This window comes from Suricata suricatta, chromosome 15 (genome assembly GCF_006229205.1).
Source record: "Suricata suricatta isolate VVHF042 chromosome 15, meerkat_22Aug2017_6uvM2_HiC, whole genome shotgun sequence".
Classification (NCBI taxonomy): Eukaryota; Metazoa; Chordata; class Mammalia; order Carnivora; family Herpestidae; genus Suricata; species Suricata suricatta.
In genome coordinates this window covers 56,958,131-56,983,305 of record NC_043714.1, presented here as the reverse complement: position 1 = coordinate 56,983,305, position 25,175 = coordinate 56,958,131, and the positions used below count along the sequence as shown (strand labels likewise).

Genomic DNA, 25,175 nt, shown 5'->3' with positions numbered 1-25,175 from the left:
ATGCTTTTATGATCAACTTCCTTGATTAATGGACACTGACTAAATATAAGGTGTAAAATATTTTTAAAAAGTCTGCTGCCGTCTTAAAGCATTCAACGAGAAAGAAGCCTCAAACGCACAGGCCACATGCACAAATGATACCTTCCGCGGAGGCGGTGAGGCTGGAAAAGGAAAAGGGAGGCGGAGCCCCACTCCAATTTTTCCTCTCAGCTCCGCCCCTCGAGCCCCGGCCTGCGCATGACGTCACGTAAAGCTCGTGCTTCCGCTTCCGGTCACTCACGTTTCTCTTTTTTCCTGTCTGTCTGGAAAGATGGCGTCCCGCAAGGAAGGCACCGGCTCTGCCGCCACTTCTTCCAGCTCCACCACCGGCCCGGCGGGGAAAGGCAAAGGCAAAGGCGGGTCCGGAGATTCGGCCGTGAAACAAGTTCAGATAGATGGCTTGGTGAGTGGGGTTCCGTCTCCCCAGGCCCACGTGGGCAGCTCAGTTCTTAGTCGAGACCTGCCGGACGCGCGGCTTGGCCGCCTCGCCACTGAGCTTGGTGAGACTGGGACAAAGTTTTCCCCTTGAGCCTTTCTCTTACATCTTTACTTTTTGTTGGGAGGCGCGACGGCTTTCTCTGCCATCTTTCGGGGAAGTTGAGGGCTGAGATAGGGAACAGAAGGTAGGGGTGAGTGTGACAGATCCTTGAGGTCTTGTTTTAAGATACTTGGATTTGGAGAAGAACCCTTCCGGGAGACATAGGTGAAGGAGGTGTCGAGAAGGATCTAGGAATCTAGGGCTTTTGGAAGATAAAGTAAACTTCATTGTTTCCTCCTGGGATCTGACATCTGTAACTTCCTAAAGTGGAGATTTACTTTGTAGACACTTTTGAGTTTGTGATTCAGCGTTTACCTGGAACCATACAGCGTGAATAAACATTTTTTGTGTTGGCATCCCCTTTCCCCATGATGAATTTTAAAGTTCCTCAGGATTTGGGTTTAGGAATCCTGCTATCAGGTCTATTCCTGATGTAGTGTAAGGAAGCACACTGCTGGAGTCAGACTGCTTGGGTTTGAGTCCCACCTCCAAAATTAGTTGAATGACATTGGCTAAGCTAATCTCTTTATACTTATTTTCTTCATTTTAGTTGTTTTGAGGGTTAAAATTGGCCGGAAATGTGTCAATAACTAGAACAGTCTCTGAGACATTGTAAGTTACCATTTTCATCCTGGTTGCTTAATTATTATTATCTGTGTTACAAAAAGTTACAGTAGTAGACACTCTTTAAGTACTTTACTTGTGGTTTTGAATATTACTTATATTCTGATTTGTATTTCTTGCAGGACTTGGTTTTTGAATGCCACTCTTGAATACTGTACTCCCTGCTTGACATCGCTATTTGGATATTTTATAGGCATCTCAAATTTAACTTGTCCAAAATCAGATTATTGCTGTCTCCCATTTCTTCCTGTCTCCCCCTCTTTGGTCTTACCTCAGTCTCTCCCATATTAGTAAATGGGACTATCATCTACCTGTTTGAACAAATCAGAAAACTTAGGGATTAACCTATGTTTGTTCTCCGCACCCCTCCCCCAACATTCAGTCTCAGCAAGTCCTTTTGGTTCCGTCTCCAAAATATATCAAATTCATCTGCTTCTCATCTGTATGCCATCAACCATATCCACCTGCAATAAAATACAGACTTCTTACCACATTTTTCAAGGTCCTGCTACTCGTGTCTTCAAACTCCCCTCCTTCTTTTTTCTAGGCTTTGTTCACAGTGACATTTTAATTCATTGTTTTCTCTTCCTGAAATACTTTCTCAAGTATTTCTTCCTACATGGTGGTGCTTCTTCTGTTCCTTTACATTGTTAGCTTAAATGCCCCATTTTAAGAAAGGCTTTGCCTACCAGCCCTGTCAAAGGTATCTCCCTCTGCATCATCCTCCATCACATCACTCTGTTTCATAGCATTTTCCATGGCCTATAACTGTCTTGTTTGCTTTCTTGTCTCCCTTACCAGAATGTAAGCTACTGAGGGCAGGAGAGGGACTGTGCTTTTTCATGTGTTATATTCCCAGTATAGAACCTTTTAACCAACATAGAGTAAATGAATGAATAAAAGATTTCATTTTATTCCTATCCTACTCCTAGTTCATTTCCTGACATCTTTTATAGATCATTTTAATGGTATTCTGAATTGTTTTCTTAGGTCTCTTCAGTCCATCTTTCACACTTTCATTAAAACATTCACGTAATGCGAAAGTTTAGATCTTGTTAGCTTCCTTTCTGAAATGTTTTCAGTGATGTTGCCCTTGCTTTTGTGTTCAGGTTAATTTTCCAGGCCTCTTAGTGAGTGTACATTCCAGCCACACAGGACTATAATTAGCTGTATGTTTCACACATTTGTTCTTGGCATCTTGTTAGTGGCCAAGACCAATTTTTCTTGTATTGAACCCTTCCTTTCCTACCTTTGATCCTTTTTCATCAAATATTTTGTACCTTTAATATTACCTTCCCCTTAACATGTAAATGTTGTTGGGACTTTCCCATATTAAAATGCGCAGTTCTGTCTCTTTTTCATTTAATGATCTGTGGTCCATTCTTAGTCCCTACTTTTTTTCCTCTTGAAGTCAATGGTTAAATAATTGTCTATAGTTTTACTTTTCCATTTTTTTATAACTCACCGTTGTTAGAATCTCGACTACCACCAATTCCCTGATTTAGTTTTTAGAAAGAGCATTGATAGCAGTAGCAAAGAACTATGAAAAATATCAAAATATACATAATTTAATCACAAAATAAACATCCAGTTACTTGCCGTTCAATAGAAGAAATAGGACATTATGAAAATCCTTGAGGCCTCTTCCCTATTTCATCCTTTCCTCCCATCCCTTCTTTGCATCATGTAATCACTGTTGTGAGCTTTGTTTCAGTGACTGTTTTCTTTACAGTTTTGCCATACAGTGCATCTCTAAATAATTTGTTTAGCTTTGCCTGTTTATATTAATAATATGAATGAAATATGAATTAAATCATAGTATATGTTATCCTATGTCTTGAGTGATATATATGTGTATGTCACATTGTTTTTAAAATTAGTCCATTCTAGACTAAGTGGTGGTAATTCATTTTCATTACTATAGAGCATCTCATTATATGAATGTGATGTAATTGTCCTCATCTGACTGTGAATGGACAGTTATGGATGGCTTATTTTCCTTTTGTGAAATGGTATCTGTCAAGAATCTTTTGTCTATTCCATTAGACTTGTCAATTTGACTTTTATGGTCCCCTGCACAGAGTCCCCTGCACAGAGTCTGTGCTAAGTGGATCCTCTTAGAATGGAAGAGTAGATTTTTATTGCAGTCAGGTGATCTCATTGTTCCTAGAAAAGATCAAACTAATTGTTCCTGTTGAACTTTTCCTGTAAAAGCCACATTGTTCCCCCAGACCAGTTTGAATCTTTCCATGGGCCAGCAAGACCAGTGGAATTGGGTTTACTTGGTACCTTGTTAGAAATACAGAAATACGGTATCTCAGAATCTCAGGGCTCCTTCTTGATCTACTGTATCAGGTAATTTATAGCATATTAATGTTTAAGAAATATTGTTTTGGTCTATATTGGTCTCTTCCTTTCTCTGAACTTTTTATGACAGTTTGTATTTCTCATCTTGGCACATGAGCATAGACTGTTAATTGATAGTTTGCTGTTTATTTTTCCTTTCTCACTAAGATGGTCATTTGAAGGCAAAATTGTAAAATCTTTGTACTTTTCATAGTTCCGGTGCTTAAAAATGGTTACCACTGAAATTTATTTACTTTCAAAAATTTTTTTTAATGTTTATTTAGTTTTGAGAGAGAGAGAGAGAGAGAGAGACAGACAGACAGAGTGTGAGCAGGGGAGGGGCAGAGAGAGAGGGAGACATAGAATCTGAAGCTGGCTCAGGGGGCTCAAACTCATAGACCGCGAGCTCATGACCCGAGCTGAAGTCAGACGCTTAACCAACTGAGCCACCCAGGCACGCCTCAAATTTTGTTTTTCTGTTTTATGTAAAAAGTTTCCTTATTTAAAGTTGTAGGCTACCTCATTTCTCCTTTATTGGAAGCAAAGAGGATGTTATTAATAAATGAAAAAGTAAGAGTTCCGTATACTTTGTCATTCAGGTGTCAGCTCAGATGTTACAGGTACTTCCTGCCTGCTCTAGAGTGGCTGCATCAGTTCACTGACCCTTTTGTCAGCCTCTTGGGTTCTTGTTGCTGTTGAAAGTCTTATTTGTTGCTTATTTGTCTTCTCACACTAAAACATCAACTTCTGGAGAGCAGGACCAGTGTCAGGTTTATTCACTGCATTATTTACCAGTGTCTAGAACAGTGACTGACCCATAGAAAGCACTCGGATATTGTGAATGAATTAATACAGAACTGTGGTACAAGAAATTTTCTTGAAAATGAATCATGAGGAAACTGGGTCAGTAAATAGTTTTGTAGAGATTAATGGTACGTTGGTGAGAAACACAGGTGTGAGGTTAGGAGACCAGGGAGCTTTATAAACTTGCTCATATTCCTCTTTTTAAGCATCAGTGCCTTACTTATAAGGAAAATCACTAATGTTAATTGAGCACCTGCTATTTACAAGACCCTGTGAAAAGAAAAGTTTGGTGAGACTATGTCTCATTCTCAGAACAGCTTTAAGAGTAGATGTTATCTGCTTTGCTTACCTGGTGGTGATTCCGTTCTAATGAGAAAATGTAAACAAATGAGTAATTCAAATTTGTAAAGGGCTTGCACTGGGCTATGACATATATCACTATATGTTGTGTGTGTTTGTGGGGAGAGTACAGGAAATTACAAAGACTAGATAACAGTTTGTTAAGCTATGAAATGGAAGCTGTCTAAAGTCCATGGTTCAAGTAGAACACAGTTTGGCCACAAAAAAATTGTGTGGCTCTTGGCTGCTGCTTTTAGTTTTCTGACTTCAGTAAAGAATAAATAAGTTGCTTCATAGTTTGAATATTTTTGCCAGATAACTTGAAAGTCCTTTAAGCACCAAAATGTTTACATTTTAGCCATTTTAATTGTAAATCTTTCTGAAGTACATTACTCTGCCTCTTTAGTCAGAGAATACTGAACTTAGCTTATACCATTTAGTCATGTTTAGATTACTTAGTATTATCCTTAAAAACATAATTTATTGTCCTACACTGGACAGTAGTCCTCCAGAATCCCTTTGGGTATTCACATGTGTTTATTTCTGTCATGTTCCCTGAACATGTTTTGAATTTTAGGTGCCTTGGGTAAGTAATTTATCTAATTGGCTGTCTTTTATTTTTGGCTTTGTTTTTGTCATTAAACTTGTATGTCTTTTACCCTTTTTATTTCCAGCTTTTCATTTGCTATAGATGGAAAACCAGATAAGCAGTCTTGTTAGCATTATTTTTATTTTATTTTATTTAAACATTTTTAAAAATGTTTTTTATTTATTTTTGAGAGACAGAGAAAGACCGTGTGAGTAGGGGAGGGTCAGAGAGAGAGGGAGACACAGACTCTAGAGCAGGCTCCAGGCTCTGAGCTAGCTGTGTGCACAGAGCCTGATGCGGGGCTCGAACCCATGAACCGCAAGATCATGACCTGAGCTGAAGCCAGACGCTTAACCGACTGAGCCACCCAGGTGCCCCTTGTTAGCATTATTCTTAAAGTGAGACTAAGCACACTCTGGGGATTAAATTACTGTATGCTGTCTAGCATTTTGACCTCTTAGTTATATTTTTGCTTTGCCAAGTAAGATGTTACTACTTGAAACATTTGACATACATTATTATATTTTAGGAACTCCAGGAGCCGATAGAACCAGGATTAGCTGGATTGTACATATGATTCAGTCATTCATAGAAATTGAGTGGCTTTTCAAGAGCATAAAGGGAATTTATCTAGAGCTTGGACTCATATCACAAATTGGCATCTTTGATGCATTTTTCTTTCCATTATTACAACTACTTCATACATTATAAGGACACAGTAGTTGTATGCTCTTATGTGCTAGGTACTGTTTAAAGTACTTTATATTACAGCATTGAAGCCCTATAACAACTCTGATTTGGGAACCATTATTATCCCTATTTTAGAAATAAAGAAGCTCAAATACATATAGATTATGTAACTTGATGAATATCAGGATAAGAGGAAATAGAACTAAAGTGTTTACAAAATAATTAGTCCAGTGTTCCTTGCTCAAGCATCAGGAATGTATTTTCTAAAACTTAGGTCTCTTACAGACTTAAAACGTTACAATGCACAAGAAAGCTAATATTTTGGAATCTTTAGATTTAATAGTCTGTCATATTTGAGGAGATGATTTGTAGCTAAAAGAAGTTAACTTAGTAAATATTCTCGTTTGGGAAAAGGCAGCCTTTAGCTAACCAGTCACACAGATTTAAGGCATTCGGGAATCAACATTTAAGAAAATAGGAGAAGGGGCGCCTGGGTGGCTCAGTTGGTTAAGTCTCCGACTTCAGCTCAGGTCAGATCTCACGTTTGTGGGTTCGAGCCCCGCGTCGGGCTCTGTGCTGACAGCTAGCTCAGAGCCTGGAGCCTGTTTCAGATTCTGTGTCTCCCTCTCTCTGACCCTCCTCCTCTCATGCTCTGTCTCTTCTGTTTCAAAAATAAATAAAACATTAAAAAAAAAAGAAAATAGAAATGTTAAAGAGAATTGAGAGAAGTATTGGTAGGTCTTCCTAAGTAAGGAAGTTTACTTTCCTTACAGTATGCAGATCTAAGTCTATCTGACTTCGCAGGATGCTTTTGAGATTTAGATAACCCTGTGACCTCCTGGACTTTGGTTCCTGTCCCTTAAGGTCCCAGGGCTTATTGAAATCCAGTCCCTTTTTGAAAAAAACTTTCTGACCATGATTCCTTTGCTTATGGGGTATACTTTAGTGATAACAAGCTATATTAATTTGTTTTCTTGTAGGTGTCTTGGGATAGTTTAAGGAGCTCAGCAAACAAGGCATTTCTCATGGAGGTGATGATTTAATAAATCAGCATCTCTGTTCCTTAATTTCATCTTTAATATGAGGATAACACATGGCCTTCCTGCTGTAATAAATAGCAGCTTAATAGAGATAATTTCCTATTGATGTTTAACTATTGTTAGTAGCCGTTTCGGTAGTTAGTATTGATTTAAATAGTTGGTAACTCCATGTGTTACCAAGTAATGGAAGATAATAAAAGATTTTAACTTCAGTTGTAGCATATCTGGCCCAGATGAAATGGCATATGTTAACTCTTCAGATACCTATTTTTTAAAAAATTTTAAATGTTTTTTATTTATTTTTGAGAGACAGAGAGAGACAGTGTGAGCAGGGGAGGGTCAGAGAGAGAGGGAGATACAGAATTCGAAGCAGGCCCCAGGCTCTGAGCTGTCAGCACAGAGCCTGACGCAGGGCTCGAATCCATGAACCGTGAGATCATGACCCGAACCGAAGCCAGACGCTTAACCGCCTGAGCCACCCAGGCGCCCCTTCAGATACCTATTTTGACATTAAAAGGCTGTGGGTACATAATATTTACTGGTTTTTCATCTTTTGTTGTCACCTTTGGCTCCAGCTAGCTCCTATATAATTGTAAATTCTGATCTTCAGCTTAATATCTGGATTTCAAGAGCTTTGCCAAGCAGCACCAGGTATTATAAGTCTTCACAACAGATTTCCTGGACTTTTAGCTCAGTCCTAGTCTTTGTAGTCAAGCCTCTACAAAGCATTAGGCTTTGGTGAGGGTCTCTGCCAGTCTTAGTTTGTGGTCAGATATTCTTACCCAAGTCTACCGTAGTTTCTTAAGATGAAAGCTTCTGACTTCAGCACTTACATGAAAACTTGGTTGCATTTGCTTTTCTCTTGGATGTTAATTCATAACTGTCCTTTTTTTTGTAAAATATTTGCATTATGGTATTTGGATATTATTTCCTTGGGTAAGATATAAGAAAATATACTTAAAGAGAAAATAGCTCTAATTGTTCCCATAAAGTACTGTTTGTAGAAGATAATTCTGTACAATGATTATATCCTGTGAAGGTTAGATTTAATAGCAAAAAGTACAGTGTAATGTACATCTCCATCTATATGGTGACAAACTGTATTTGTTTCAATAAAACTGAAAGGGCTGAAAAGGACAGTGGCATATGCCAGAGTATACCCTGTATTTTTGTTAATGTTGGTACTAAGCCCAAAAATAGAAGAGAAAAATTGATTCAGTAAAATAGTGGTAACTTTATTAACTTAGTTAAAATATAAAACTTCTTACTGTTTGAGTCTGGATATCAACTGTATTATGGCATAAAATTTTAAGGTTTTATTTTTACCCCAAATAGTACCTAAACATCATAGGTATTCATTGTATCCTGATGATTAATAAGAAATTTTTTTCTCAGTACCTCCTATACCTCTGTCCTTGTCCCCAACTAGTTTCATTTGATGTAAGTAGAAAACGTTCTTTTATCTATGGGTCAATAGTAATGTGCTAAAATATGGTTATTTTAAACAAAAACTGTATATATTCATTGTATTTATTTAACTTATTTTTTTAAATGTTTATTTTTGAGGGAGAGAGACAGCATGAGCAGGGGAGGGACAGAGAGAGAGGAAGACACAGAATTTAACGACAGCGTCCAGGCTCTGAGCTAGCTGTCTTCACAGAGCCTAAGGCGGGGCTCAAAACCAAAAACTGTGAATTCATGACCTGAGCTAAAGTCGGATGCTTAACCCACTGAGCCACCCAGGTGCCCCTGTATATATTCATTGTAAGGAGAGTTTGGAGAAATCACACACACACACACACACACACACACACAAAACAGAAAGAAAATTACTCAGTTTATAAGCTCCTAATATGAGTATGGGTAGCACTGTTAGGATTTTGGGGTTCACTTTTCTAGTGTTTTTCCTGTGTTTTATTAAATACCTACAGCCGAAGTTAATGGCTTAAAGGTTATGCATGATTTTCAAGTATGTTGCCAAATTACTCTCCAGAACAGTTGAATAGTACAGTTTCTTTTCCCATGTACAGAGTATTGTAGTGCTGCTTCTTGGTACGATTGCTAATGGAAAGTTAAGAGTTTTACAAATCTTAGTCTTTATTTTTAAACTTAAATGTGCAGATTAAGTGTGCATGTTAGTATGCTAACATACTTGTTACTGTGATTCAAGTCAGTAAAATACTTTGTTGTCTGTTAGGGCTATCACCATCTACCCAAGTCACCCAGACTTCTGGTATCTTTGATTGCTCCATAGGGTTTCCCTTGGATTCTTTTAAGATCACTTACATAGTTTGTGAGTCTATAACTGTGTTGTCTACACTATTCATTTCTCACTTTACTTTCTGAATTGTTGCAAAACTCTCATGTGACAGGTCTTACAGAACCTACTTTGTACTTGGCCATCACACACAATGGTGCTGAGTAAAGAAAGGATAGCTGTAGTCCTAGAATGCAAAAACCTTTGGAGAATCCTTATTACACAAAATAAAATTAAGGTTGATAGCCTGACTATTAAGATCTTCTTTACTTTTTGTATTTAGCCTCCAAATGAGGGCTTGTAGATACTGTTTTCCAAGTTTGGTGTAGGAGTAGCCTCTAAAACAGTTGAAACCAAGATCTGATCTTTATGAGAAGAAAACCCGTTTTACATTTTGTGCAGAAATGCATAATCTTCAGTTTAGTCTTCTCAAGATAGACCTCTTGAGAAAGAAGGTGAATAATCACCTCCTGTTATCACTGTGGTGTACTTTTTATACTGGAAAACTGAAGTTCTTTTACTATATTAAGGCTATTTAATTAAACAGCCATTTGCGTGCACATGGTGTTCAAATCAAAAGGCAAAAAAGTATGTAGTAAAAAGAAGCTCTCACTTTTCATCCCTGTGTTCAGCCACCGTCTTTCCAGAGGCAGTCACAGTTACTCTTTTTAATGTTTCCTTCTCGACTTTACCAAACATGGCCTCCTGTTAAGGAAGCAGAAACAAACTGTAATCCAGATGCCCCTAGATCACGGAAAGGCCTTCTAATTAAGCTGTGGGTCCTGCTCCCCAGTATAACAAACTTCAAATGTGTTAGGAAGTAGATAACAGTTTTGAAATTTTTTAGTTTGTTTTGTATAAGAGAAGACAAGAATTTACTCCAGTATAGCTTTTTTGTCACTCATTTTACTTTGGAAAAATTACTTTCCAGGTACATGTGGGAAAATTTGCAGACCAGTTATGTATATTGAGTTAGTAAAGTATAGACTTAATGTGTATACGCCTCATCATTTAACATTTAACCGCGGGTATACTTTTGTGTGTTCTATTACGTCATTGTACTTTTGAGTAATTTTTGAGGTGAGCAGTGCAGTATGTTCTACTGAAATTCTTGAGACTACTTTGCCCTTCTCTCCCTTTCCCCAACAATTATTAGACGATTTAACTTCAAAATTGTGGACCATTGATGAACATTAGACCCAAGAAAATAATAAGGAAGTATGTTCTTTCAACTGAAATATAGAGGTGATATTGATTAAGTGTTTCGGAGCATTGCAGCTAATCCCATATGTGTCAGGAGCAAAATATATATATATATTTTGCTATTGAAATTACTTAAATTTCTTTCACATCAAAACTGAACAGCAGTGATTTAAATCCTATTTATTATTCAGCCAGTTATGAAATGGAACCCCTTTCCCACTTGAGCCATAAAATGTGTTAAATTTAAGACTAATGCTGCTTTCTGCTTTTTGAATTTACATTTTGGCAGTAACCACCTTCTTTGTTCAGTGTTAGAAAAAAATGATCTAGGCTTAACCAAATAAGAAAACTGCCAAGTTCACAGATCAGTCAGTGAAAGAAGCCAGAACTAAATGAAAGTGTAGTTATTGACTTTACAGAATATGCTAAGGGGAGATTCTGTGGCATTACAGTTTCTTTGAGACTAAAATTCTTCTATGGTAATAGCAGTTCTTTGACAGTGATTGGTGTGAGAAATTCAGGCTGTGGACCTTACCTCCCAGAATCTACAAAAATGGAATAAAGCCAGCCTAGAAATCATGCATCCTGCCTGACCTTTTCTCCAAATGGCCATCAACTGGTGTAGTTGGGTCTTGCCTTTCTCTTTCAGACTTTTAAGAAACTCTTATGGAGTGGATCTAGTCTTTATGTTTAACATGGTTAATGATTTTTTTTAATTAAAATTTTTTAAAAATGTTTATTATTTATTTTTGAGAGCGAGAGAGAAAGCGTGCACAGGGGAGGGGCAGAGGGAGGCAGAGACACTGAATCCAAAGCAGACTCCCAGCTCTGAGCTGTCTGCACAGAGCCCTTGCAGGGCTCGAACCCACAAGCCTTAAGATCATGCATAACCTGAGCCGAAATTGGAAGCTTAACTGTCAGAGCCACCCAGGCACCTTAGGGATAATGATATTTTTAAGGGAACCTCTGTATATCCATAAACACACGCATACTCAGCTGTTTCAAAGAAGTCAGTTTACTCTTCGACTTTTCAAAGCAGATTTTTAAAAATCTTATTTTGAAAGTATCTACAAATAGCTCTAGATGAAGATGACTGATAAGTCTTAACAAAATTGGAAGTTTATTGTCAGGTGGTTGATTTTTAGTAAGTTATATTTACATCTTATTAGACTGAAAAAAAATCTGAGGAATAAACTGAACAGTGTGGGGAACCCAGTGTCAGTGCCATGAAGATACTTTGCATATTCTAGTCACTAAATATTTGTTGGATAGGTGGATGGTGAGTGAATGGGTTAGGTGAAGTGTTTATTATAGTCATTGAAGCAGTAGCTACAGGTTTTACTGAGAATTTAGTAGGCCTGAGGGCTAGGTGGATTGTTTTTTAATCCTTGCAACAGCCGCTGTGAGATGGGCACTGACTGACTTATCTCCCCAGGAGGCAGATGATCCTGTCTAATTATCCTAGATATGATTCGTTGCCTGAGGCCACAGAGCTGGCACTCAAACTTTATTTTGGAGTCTAGTGCCCCAGCCTCTCAACTATGCTATGTGATTTTTCTGTTTGTACAGACCAGAGATTCATATTTGTGTATACATTCATAAGAATTAATTTTTAAGCTTTTACTAAGGTTTTTCTCTCTCACTTAAACTTTTTTTGGAAAGAAGTAAAGGTTAGTTTTAGAGTTGGTTTGTACAACAAATGGAAGGAAGACAGCAAATCGCGTGTGAATGTTGGGGCTTCAGCTGGGCTCACTCACTGGATAATTTACTTTATTTTGTCTTACACAGCTTACAATTTAAAGGGGGTTCCTGCTGCTGAAATCGGTTTGTTTTTACCCCCGTTAGAGATAGTGTTCCGAATGGAATCAGAACTGAGAGAATAGTGGTTTGATCCCATCTAAGGGGAATGCCTGTCCTCTCCTCTAGAAGCAGCGTGGAGTGGTAGAGAAATTATGAGCTCGATAGGCATGCAGTTTGGAGTTCTAGTCTATTGAAATAACGTCATACTTTGAGAGACTTCATGTCCGTGACGTAAGAAGTGTTTGATTACAAAGTCTGAACGTTCAGCTTCTGGAGTTGGGAGAAAATGGTCTATCTGCTTAATGTTAATCGCCTCTGTAAACCCAGTGCTGCTTGGCAGTGTGGGTATGGTTTGTGAACTGTTGACTGTGTGTGTGAGGTAAGCACAGGACTGAGATTGTATACACAGTGTGATATTGCTGTGATAGCCGGAGTATGATCCCTGGGCTTGTATTTTCTGTGTCTTTTCTAAAAATGTCACTTTTCTTGTAAGTTTTATGTTATTTTTTTTCTACTACAGTATTGGTCGGTGAGGGACTGGAGGAAAATGAGTTCTCCACCACTGATCGCCTGAGAAGCCCATACCTCTTCTAGCCAATAGCATCTTCCTATAGGCAGAGTCTAATTTAATAAAATACTGTTGTGATTATTAAATACCACTAGATTTACTTTTTTGTTATTGGCTTTAGTGGCAAAACACTTAAATAATTTCAGGATTTCTTTACCTGTGAGCTCTTTAAAAAGATGAACCAAGTGGATTTAGTGTTTTCTCGTTCTAGGTACACATAATACAGTTTGCAACCTGTGAACATTCCTTACGTACTCAGCTTTATAAAGGAAGGTGAAACGTGGGAGATGGTATAGTTCTAACAATTTAAAACCGCTTATGTCCCTAATTCTAACTGAACTTTAAACAGGGACAGTGGGAAACATGCTGCTTCTCTTGGTGAACATTTATTGCTGTTAGTTTGCTCAAAGTTTGAGTTGATATTTTGCTGGTTTATAAGTGGTTTATGTTAGGCTTCTCTTAAACCGATCTCTCTGATTGTTGAAAATCAGTTCGTATATCCAGAAGCTACCTCTTTCACCTTGATGGTGTGTATATATGCCTATTGTCCAGTCATTTGAGTATATCAGTGCAGTGACCTCTGAATAGAGTTGATGAGTAACCATATCAGCAAGAGATTAGAATTTAAAGCCAGCAGGTGCTCAGGTTTTATTGTGTGTATATTTTCATCTTCTTTCAAAGCCACTTTTTCAGCTCCCCACCTTTTTTTTTTTTTAACATACCTAGAAAAACATACTTGAATCAGGATGTGTCCATATCATTCTGTCAGCTTAGTAGTACTGTCAAAACGAAATTAGGTTTCTTCGGTGAAACTTTATGCAATAAATTGCAGTGATTGCTGGATTTTAAAATCTTTTCTGTGACCTTTTTCTTTATTTGATTTTTGAATTGAAAACAAATGCATGTTTATTATAAGTAAGTAATAACAAATTCATAAGAAAAGATACGTCCTTTTCATTCTTGTTCATGTAAACATAAAACGGTAACTGCATGTATATAGTACCTTTTTAATTAATTTTTAAAACTCTTAAGTCTTTGTGTGTCATTGGCATCTTTGGGAATATGACGAATGCCACAGACCTTTCTTCCAGGGAATTGCCTTTAAGTATATAGAAATTATCTGTTAAACACATTATTAATCTCATTAAATTTCAAAATATTTTAAAATAGTGGTAAATTTTTAAACATACATTTTGGCTTCTAAAACAGTACAGTTTAATGTATTCTTGATTACCTGGGCATATTGTAAGCATAAGTTACTATACACTTAAGTTTATATATAGTTATATAAAACTCATGTTATACATAACGCAGGGATATAGCAGTGGTTTTTAAACTAGTTTCTTATAAGCATTTCAGGGGATTTTTGAGCTTTAAATTGAGAAAAAAAATTAGTGGGTACATATATGAATTGTTCATCAGATTTTTAAAAATGTGTATAGGTTTCTAAAGTTAAAGTATTAATATATGCAGATAAAATCCACTTATTTTAGATGTATAGTGTGATGAACTTTTGTAGGTGTAAACAACTGTATGGTCCCTACCACGTCAGGGTATAGAATAATTTCTTCACCCTAAAGAGTGTGCTCTTCTGCAATCAGTATCCTCCACCTAACTACCTAGGGGTTTTGTTTTTCCTTTTCTAGAACTCCATATAAATTAATCATATAGTACATAGCATTTTTTTGACGTCTTTCATAAAATGTTTTTGAGATTCCTCTCTATTGTAGTGGTATTTTTTTTATTGCTGAGTAGTAGTACATAGAATGGATATACTGCAATTTGTTTATCTACGTTTGTTGGGCCTTTGGGTTGCTTTCAGTTTTTAGCTGTTATGAATAATGCTATTATGAACAATTATGGACATATCTTCATGTGGATGTGTTTTCATTTCTCTTGGTGAATTCCTAGGAATAGGAATTTGGGTCATGTAGTAAGTGTTAAGTTTATATTTAACTATAAGATACTGCAATTACTGTTTTCTGCCTTTCCACCAACACTTTTTCATGGAGCCCTAACTGTTTAGAAAGGTCTTGGTTTCCACTTTCCTGACTTAGAAGTTCAGGACACCATCTTATGGTCTAGGAAAGAGACTGGATTGCAATCCAGCTCCTAGCTCTTGGGTATTATATCTCGGTCTTATGTACGTTTGGGTGCTATTGTGTTAACTCATGAGGTGAATGCTCTGGTTGTTGGTTTCTTTGTCTCACTTGGTTGGTTATTTAAACTTTATAGAAATGTAGTATATTCAACATTTTTACAAGTCTTTCATGTACTCAGTACTTAAAATTGGCATGTTGCAAGACCTAACAATTCCAGATATAGTTCGTAAGTAGTTTACTTTTTTTTAAGATGCAGTATAATTGGCATTTAATTTTTTTAATGTTTTATTTATTTTTGAGAGAGTGAGGGAGAACGCATGAGCAGGAGAGGGTCAGAGAGAGGGGGAGAGGCAGAATCCAAAGACAGGCTTCAGACTCTGAGCTGTCAGCACAGAGCCCGATGTGGGGCTTGAACCCACGAACTGCGAGATCATGACTTGAGCGGAAGCTGGACGTTCAACCAACTGAGCCACCCAGGTGCCTCTTAAGTAGTTTACTTTTCAACCCTAGGCTTCCTTAGAGTTGCTATCTTTGATAGAGAAATTTTGTATGGTAGCTTCATAGGCATAATTTTGCCAGGTAAAGATTACCTCTGACACTGGTATTAGAAATATTGCTGATTAAAGTCATGGTACTATTTCTTTAAAGGATTTTGTTAATATATTTTATAATTAATCAACAAAAATTAATTGAAATTGCTCATCTTGAATTACGTAATGGTATCTTAAGACATAACTGCGTAGCTGGGTTTATTATTTATATGCCAGTGCTTTTGGTAAAAACATGTAGTACTCCTATGCTAGTGTTCATCCGTCTCTAGGCCTTTTTGTTCTGCCGAAGTGTGACTTGTATGCTTTATGAAAGGTAAATATTAACATTTTTACTTAAACTATTATTTAAAATCCATAGCTTGCAAATACTGTCTTCACCCAAGCTCACTTTCTTGTTCTTCAGTTTTCTCTGCTAGGGTGTCATCTCAGAGAGGGGCCTTTCCTGGACCATGCTCATTAAGATTCCCTCCTTCTCACTCCCCTTTTTATTTTCTTCAGAGTGCAATTCAGATCTGTAATCACATTCACCTCCTTAATTGTCATTCTGGTTCTTTAAGTGGGAGAATCCCCAACACGTTCATATAGAGGGTCTTTGAAATCTAAACTATTTTCATAATAATATTTAAACATTACTTGTCATTTTTACTCTCCTTCTTGAATAAGTATTTTATGGAAGTTTCCGGATGCTACATGATGTGTGATGTTAAAAGATTGAATTCAGAAACAGATATGAGAATCTTCTCTTTTATTATACTAGACATTAATAGGATTCACAAAAAATGTGAAACAATGTTGTTCTTCTGTCCTGATTAAAATTTCTTTTTGAATAAGTGAATGTTATACAAAAATATGGAACTGTCATTTTTATATCCCTATTGCTTTTATTTTGAAATAGTTATTTTTCTGACAAATGTTATTTGTAACAGCATGTAATACACTTGTTATTGTTGTTTTAAGTGAATAAATTATTTTGAACATTTTTCATTGTGAACTTCTAATATGTAAATATCAACATAAAAATTCTTCGGGGTCCTCTATAATTTCTAAGAGGCTTGGCCTTTATTTTAGAATTAAAAACTTTTGAGACTTGCTATTCTAAAATATAAACCCCATCAAAGTAAAGACTTTTCTGTGTTTGATTTTAGTTCATTTTCCCAGTTGGCCTGTCAGAAGTAACTGACCTGTAGAAGTCATTCAGCACATACTTAGGTGAATGGATAAATGAGTGAATGAAAGAAGCCCAAAATAACAGACTTCTGGTGATTCTGTGCACAGCTTCCAAATCTGTCTGTAGTAACTTGTTTTTGCAGATGTCATATTTGATAGAAAATTAACTCTAATTCATCAGACAGCATAATCTTTTTTTTTTTTTCGTTAGATTTATTTGTTCCCTAATATGAAATTGAGTTTTTGGTTAAGATTTTGATGGAGAGGCCTTAGAGATTCTCTTAAATGTTCCCTTTTAGAGAGGATGGAAGATTTTATCCATCATACTTACTATTCAAATTTTGGGTTTGTGGACTTATGCTATAATTAATTTATTTGAGTAGTTTAGATTGTTGTTCATATTTTATCCTGTAATATTGAGAATACTTTCTTGTGTTTAGTCTTTTGGGCAAATTAGGTTTGCATTTTTTTTTTAGAACGCTAGACACTTTAAAAAATAGTATTGTGTTCATAAGAGATGATGACATAGTTTGCTTTGTCTTTCAAATTGTCTTCACTGAATAATAAACAATAGTAGAAAAATGGTTCCTCTAGGGTAATTTCGGCAGACAGACATCTGTTTACTATCTTGCAAGTTGGGATTCCTTTCTAAGGTCCACCCAGCTTGAGAATGTGCAAACCTCAGAAAGCTTGGAGACCATTCTAGGGAGAGTTGTCATATTCAGAGACCAGTACTTACTGTGTGGGGCAAAAATTAGGTTATTAAACACTTAGACCCAGAGCATGGCAAAGTTTGGGGGTAGTAGAAGAATTTGGTAATTCTGCTGGCCAGTATGTTTCCATCCTTTAGGCATGATTTGTAGGAAAATATTTACCCATGAATTTATAGGATAAGCAGACGTGGTCAACATTAGTCAATAGGCAGGTTTTTTTTTTTTTAAAGTTTATTTTGAGAGAGACAGTACAAGTGAGGAAGGGGTAGAGACCAAGGAATAATCCCAGCCTGAAGGCCGCAGAGCCCGTTGTGGGGTCTGAACCCATGAGCCGCGAGATCGTGATGATCTGAGCCAAAACCAAGAGCCGGACGCTTAACCGACTGAACCACCCAGGCGCCCCAGTTCATATGCAGTTTTAAATATGGGGGCATAAGTCTTAGAAAACACTTGCTGCTTCTCACATGGATTGTTGGCATTACCTTCCTTCCTTCTCATCTCCGTGCTGTAGAGATTCTTCAAAGTAGGGCTTGAGTTCCTCTTATTAGGAGGTGGTATTTATGATTTTATAAATAAAATATTAGCTTTTGGGTCTGTGTTTCTCAGTGTACTCAGTTCATCAACCTAGGGAGTCTTAAAACAGAGGAAAGGAAACTTTGTTTTAACCAGTTGTACATTTCAGTCATCTGAGAAATTAATAAGAGGAAGGCTGGCCCATACTTCAAAGTTAAAAGTTAGTATGAAGTAGCATGTTAAAATCACCTGGATTTTAACAAACAAAACCACCAACAACGAAGTCCCCACAAAACCAATATAGGAATCTCAGCTCAGATCAATTAACTCAGTTTCAGAGGTTGGATTCAGGCATCAGCTGTGTGTGTGTGTGTGTTTTAATACCGATGGCTCTAATATGTAGCCAGGGTGAAAACTTCATTTATTTAGAAAGAAAAAGGCTCTGTAGGCCATTTTGGTAAGCAGAGAACAAGTGATACAGAGCTCTTGAGTATGTGGGGTCATTTGTGACACTTAAAAACAGTTTAAGAGTATGTTTTTGTTTTGGAGACTATTAAGATTTCATGTATCTAATTTAAAAAGTAATAGGAAGCATGACAAACAGGATTAGTTAAAAATATATCAGTACTGTTTTAGGGACAGAGGCATATGGTTTGGTTGCAGCGCAAGAAAATGAAAGGGGGACGAGCTTGACTGAAACAGGACTTTGTGGTGGAACATTCCCATCTTGTGGCTTGTGAGAATAGTGCTGCTAAAGAAGCTGTATTGCATTCTAGCAACTCTTGGCGGTGTCCTGTTGATGCTCCTTCTAGTGATCAGGGCACAAAAAAGGTGACCTCTAGCACCATTCTCTTAGAGTCTTTTTGCTGCCTGACCCGGTAACCCTTCACTGAACTTTTCTTGTACAGAACTCTGCTTCTGCAGCTTAGTTCCAGGGGCTTCCTCAAGAGCTGTCGCCCCTGCACTCTCAGTTTCAGCCTTGTTGTTACAAAGTTACTCAGTTATTATGAAGTGATTAAAAATATCTTGAAATTCAAAATCCTACCTCACCTCCCTGATTTAATAATTTTGTGTCAGAATATCTCCATTTCCTCACCTGTCAAATAAATGAAGAAATATTACTGACATCATAGTTATGGGGAATAAATGAGTCATTGCTTGTAAGACCCTGGAGTGTCTGATATAAGTGATCGATAGATGTTCAGCATTCAGTCCTTCAGCAGATCTATTTTGAGTATCTTTTACGTGCCAGTACCAGTTTCAGCGTTGAAGATGTGGCAAGTAAAACATGTCTTCGTTTTTATGAGAATCTTTAAGAGGGCTGGCCATGAGCAGAACATGGATTTTTGTGTTGTAAATACCAAAAATCAATGGAACTTTATTTCTATGGAATTTCAACAGTTTGTTTGTAAATTTGTTATTTCTGATCAGGAATTTCCTTTTGACAGCTCGCTCCTCTCAAGTTTGAACTGCAAATCTATTACATCATTTTTTGAACTGAAGACTTGAGATTTTAGCATGTATATAGGAAATAAGAGCATAAAATGTCAAAGTGAAGAATGAGTTAGCTTAGTTTTGGTAAAAATGTTTTTTAAAAATATTTTTGAATGCTTTCTTTCATGAGATTATATTACAATGGCAAGATCACAGATGATAGAGTTGGAAATTATTTTGGTGGTCACCAAGCCTTTATGCTTGAGTCTTTTTTTAAGTCTTTATTTTGGATAGGCTTAAATGTGAGAGAGAATTCACCCTTAAAATTTAAGTCGTCTTTCCTGATACTACATCTGAGATCCTTATTTTGCCTTTCAAAGTAAGACACATCCTCCAGTGCCTATTTAGAAAGTGCTCTTAGTGATTGTTCCTGCTGTGGAGAAAGGTTTGCATTGATTGAACTAGTTCTCATCACAGGGTTTTAAGCTTTCTCTCTTACAATTACCCCTTTCTGTGTATACTTAACTTACGTTGATGGTCTTTAGCAAATAGTTAAACCATGTGCTTCTCCTTTCTCTCAGTTGGATACTGTTACTGTAAATTTTCTTTCTGATCATTATAGAAAACTGAGTATAACTGGTCAGTGATGCTGAAGAGAGGTGATAGTTTCTCTAAGTTGGAGTACTATACTTCTGTGTCACTTGCATTGACTGGTTGGCCAGGCATATCAAGCTGCTGTGCTGTTTGGTTACATTGCCCCCCTCCCCCATCCCTTTAAAGTTCACTACTATTAGGGATAAGACAGTGTTTCAGTACAAGTGAGTTTTGAACTGTGATAACTCATTTCCAAATATAATGACAGTTTCACATCCCTTTTTGATTTGTAAAAGGGTAATTTGATTTTATAATGTTTATTTTTGAGAGAGAGAGTGTTTCAAGCAGGGGAGGGGCAGAGAGACACACACACACAGAATCTGAAGCAGGCTCCAGGCTCTGAGCTGTCATCACAGCCGTGGCTCGAACCCACGAACAATGAGATCATGACCTGAGCCCAAGTTCGATGCTTAACCAACTGAGCCAGAGTGGTGATGGAGAAATGGAGGGAAGGTAAAGTAGGAAAGCACCCCATATGGTTCTGCTTTTTATTGACAAAAATTGGTAATATTGATTATTTACATATCAGACCCTGTGTGAAGTATTTGCTATACATTATCTCATTTTTAATGGTGTCAGTATTGCTCTGGAACAGCTCCATGTTGCAAATTAGAAATCAAAGACTTAGGAAGAATAAATAGAGCTGGAACTCATACCCATACCTGCACGACAGTCAGATCTCATTCTGTGCCTTTCCAGAAGTAGAGAGGTCTTTTCTATAGGAATGTGTAAGTTTTTGCATTTTCTTCATTTCATACTGTTGAAAGTCTTAATCTGTTGGGTTCTTCCACATATAGCTCTTTTCTCTCCTAACTGCTTGCTGTCCTTAAGAGGTCTGGATCTTGTTGATACAGTATCTTTTTGGGGTCTGTTCATCATATAATCTGTGACTAATTCATTGTTTTAATTACCAAATTATTGATATGAAAATAAGTCTCTTTGTTATTAAAGTGAAAATACACAGCTTTGGAGTTTGAGTTGGTTTAAATCTTGGCTCTTCCACTTCCTGGATGTGTGACTTTTGACCATTTACTTTTTCTCTATTTTTGTTTTATTTGTAAAGTGATTATTGTCCTTTCTTCTAACATAATTGTGGGAATTACTTTTTAGGAGTTATTATTAATGATTACTGATACTGTGAACCTTTAACTTAATTGCCTGTCCAACTTTGCATTGTTAACCTCTTTATCTTTATGGAAATGTTAAAGGAGAGAGTAATGCAAGAGCCAGTTTTCCATTAGAGGTTATTTGGTGTATCCTTCTGGTTGAGGAAAATTAGGTAGTGCTGGAAACTTGGTTCTCTTTGATTTCTGTTACCAAACATATCCTTCTTGGATACACGTTCTTCATTGTTGCTTCCTTTGACTTAATGAGAAGCTTTGTTCAGGAACCACCTTGAGATGTTAAGAAACTATCAGGGGATTGGTCTGCTTTCAGGTTTTCAGGTAATTGAGGTCTTTATGTTATTAATGGTTTTATCATTTGTGTCAGGAAATTATAGTTCTGTTAACAGAAGTTAATAGGCTCACTTCCTTTATAATAATCTTGAATTGAGGTGATACTGTTTGAAGCTGCTCCTGAATTCCAGAGCTTTTGGAGCCTTGACCTGAAGTCGTGAGTGCTATTCATGGACACTTTTGACATCTCTTCAGACTCCAGGAGTTTCAGGTGTACGTTTAGATTACATGAGCTTATTATTTGTGTCAGAGTAAGAATTGATTTGTAAGAAAATTGGTTCTATTACATAATTTGGTGGCTTTTGCAAACCTACAAGTATGGTTCAATTTTTTTCCTTTGAAATAAAGGAAATAGAAACTGTAAGGATGATTTTTAAGCTCATTTCTGTATTTTCTTTTAGGTGGTATTAAAAATAATCAAACATTACCAAGAAGAAGGACAAGGAACTGAAGTGGTTCAGGGAGTACTTTTGGGGTTGGTTGTAGAAGATCGTCTTGAAATTACCAACTGCTTTCCTTTCCCTCAACACACAGAAGATGACGCTGACTTTGATGAAGGTAAGGGTACTCGTTTCAAAAATCTTTGCCGTGTACACAAATGATTTTTAATACAGTTCTCACCATAACCTTTGATTATCGCTTATTGGGAGTCTATCAGGCCAGTCTAGTTCACTTGATTTCTGAGTTTCTTGAAAAAATTATGCAAATTCGGGGCGCCTGGGTGGCTCAGTCAGTTAGCGGGAGGCTCAGTCGGTTAGCATTCAACTTATGCTCGGGTCATGATCCTATGATTTGAGCCCCTACTTCGTTTCTGTGCTGACAGCTTGGAGCCTGGAGCCTACTTCTGATTCTGTGTCTCCCTTTCCCTCTGCCCCTCCTCCACTTGCACTCTGTCTCTCTCTCTCAAAAAATAAGTAAACATTAAAAAATGAAGCAAATTCTTTGAAATGAGGATTTATATCAAAAGATTGGTTAGCTTGGCCTTATTTGTAATTTGAGATTCAGGTTTTAGTAATTTGGATAGGAGCTGTGCTGTTAACTTTCCCATGATGAAATCAGCTTGCAGATAGCTTACATCGCGAAGGGCAAGATTATCTGTGTGTCCCATATCCATTTCCTTCTGTAGTCTTTTAACTTAGTGTTTAAAAAGATGAGCTTAGCACTCTGTTTCAGAAAGAAGATACTCCTTAAGCATTTCAAGAGGTTCTTGTGTTTTTGGATTATTTTGGTGCTACAGATATAATTGCTTTGTTAGCGAAGGCCAGTAGTAGATAAAGCTTACACCAAAGGCCAAGGTCAATAAGCTGAAAGATTAAAAACAAATCTAGTTGAAAGTAACTTCTTACTTGTCTGAACTCTCAGGGATCATTTTCTGTGTAACTTTTTAACATAAGAACAAGTAGTAAAATTTACCATTTTAAACAATTTTTAGTGTATAGAGTGTTAACTATATGCAGGTGGTGTGGAAAAGATCTGTAGAACTTTCTCATCTTGCAAAAACGAAAACTCTCAATCTGTTGACCAACTGTTCCTCTTCTCCCTCTTGCCAGTCTCTGGCAATCGCCATTCCGCTTTTGGTTTCTTAGAGTTTGACTCCTTTATATCTCATATAAGTGAAGTTAGCAGTGTTTTTGTCTTTGGTTTTTTTGAGACTGGTTTATCTTACATAACTTAATGTTCTCCAGGTTCCTGTGTGTTACAGCATATGGCAGGATATCCTTTTTTAAGGCTGAGTAGTATTCTGTTGTATGTAATACCACTGCTTTATCCATTCATGTGTTGATAAATAATTACATTGTTTCTGCCTCTTGGCTTTTTTTTTTTATTAATGCTGCAGCTATCTCTTCAGGGTTTTGTTTTCAGTTCTCTTGGATATATATACCCAGGAGTGGTATTTGCTGGATCATATTTAATTCTATATTTAATTTTTTGAGGAACTTCCATACTGCCTATTTAGTAGTTACACCAGTTTATATTCTCTACCAGTAGTGCATGAGGGTTGCGACATATTCACATCCTCACCAAAATTTGTTATTTTCTGTATTTTATTTTATTTTACTGTTTGTTTATTTATTTATCTATTTATTTTTGAGAGACAGAGACAGTGCAAGCAGGGGAGGGTCAGAGAGAGAGGGAGACCCAGAATTGGAAACAGGCTCCAGGCCCTGAGCTGTTAGCACAGAGCCCGATGCGGGGCTTGAACCCATGAACCATGAGATCATGACCTTAGCTGAAGCTGGATGCTTAACCAAGCGCCACCCAGGCGCCCCAGTTTTTTACTTTTTTGATAGTGATAATAACTGTACTAACAGATGTGAGGTGATACTGTGGTTTTGATTTTCATTTCCCTGATAGATAGTGGTGTTAAGTATCTTTTTATATTGCTTGTTGTCTGTATGTATTCTTTGAAGAAATGTCTATTAAGGTCTGTTGTCTATTTTTAATGATTGTTGTTCAGTTGAAGAAGTTTTTTGTATATTCTGGATATTAACCCCTTATATGTATGGTTTGCAGATATTTTCTTCCATAGGTTACTTTTTCACTCTGTTGATTTGTTTCCTTTGCTGAAGCTTTTTAGTGTGATGTAATCCATATTGTTTGTTTTTGCTTTTGTTGCTGGTACTTTTGGTATACTAGCCAAGAGGTTATTGTCAAGACCAATGTTAGGAAGCTTCTTCCTTATATTATCTTCTAGAAATTTTATGCTAGTACCATTCTGCTTTGATTACTGTTGTTTTGTAATATATTTTGAAATCAGGAAGGATGAGGCATCCAGCCTTGTTTTTCTTTCTCAAGATTTTGGCTATTTAAAGTCCTTTGAAATTCCATATGAATTTTAGGATTTTTTTTTTTTTTCTATTTCTGTGAAAATACCATTGGGATTTTGGTGGGGATTACATGAATCGGTAGATCAGTTTGGGTAGAAGAGGCATTTTAACAATATTAAATCTTCCAAGCTATGAATAAATGCCTTTCCATTTATTTGTATTGTTTTCTTCCAGCTGTTTTGTAGTTTTCAGTGTACAAGTTATTCTCAATTGTTTTTATTCATTTTGATGCTATTGTAAGTGGAGATTTATAAAGTATTTCATTTTTGTCATTTTTTTTTCCTGTGTAACTTTTAACTGATGACTTTTCACTTGGATAAAATATTAAGATTTCACATATTCATAGTGCTTAAGAAAAATTGATTCAGTATCTAATGGATAGTTGATACCTGTCACAACACAGCATTTTATACACTGTTAAGTGAAACTGCAATACAACCTAAGTTTATTTTGGGAGTGTTTGCTGTATAATTCGATTTAATGAAATGTTTAGAGGTGCAGTAGGCATGACTTTGAGTAGATAATGAAAGAAAATGCAAAATGCTTATTGATTTACGATGTGGTTTCGTCTTAGCTTGGGCAAACCATGCAGTATTTAATACATAGTAGCAGAATATTTACTATTGAAGCTTGAAAAGATGTGAGTTCTTTGTGTGCAATCTTTCATTTATGCATGTGAGAGGGTTTTCTTTTTCGAATATTTTTACATTGTGGTACTTGTTTTCCTTGTTGGGGGTGTTTGCTTATTTAACACATTCCGTCAAGGACAGAAATTACATGCTGTTTTTTTTTTCCCCATAAGAAGTGTGTCTTGGGTTTTTCCCTTATTATTTTATTTACTTTTTTTTTTCCTCTTCTTTTTTTGGTGGTGGGGGTGATTATGTTTAAATGAAGTTGCTTTTACAACACCAAAGACTTA

The 25,175-nt window shown here is 36.7% G+C and overlaps 1 protein-coding gene across 1 annotated transcript in view; it reads left to right on the top strand.

Annotated features, from left to right (window-relative positions):
- The first annotated feature begins 281 nt into the window (after positions 1 to 281).
- EIF3H (eukaryotic translation initiation factor 3 subunit H) overlaps positions 282 to 25,175 on the top strand; it is a 95,440-nt gene continuing 70,546 nt past the window's right edge. Inside the window, exons 1-2 of the mRNA XM_029923800.1 lie at positions 282 to 442; positions 21,830 to 21,986. Coding sequence (XP_029779660.1) covers positions 311 to 442; positions 21,830 to 21,986 — 289 coding nt within the window. The 5' untranslated portion in view covers positions 282 to 310. The remainder of the gene's footprint in view (positions 443 to 21,829; positions 21,987 to 25,175) is intronic.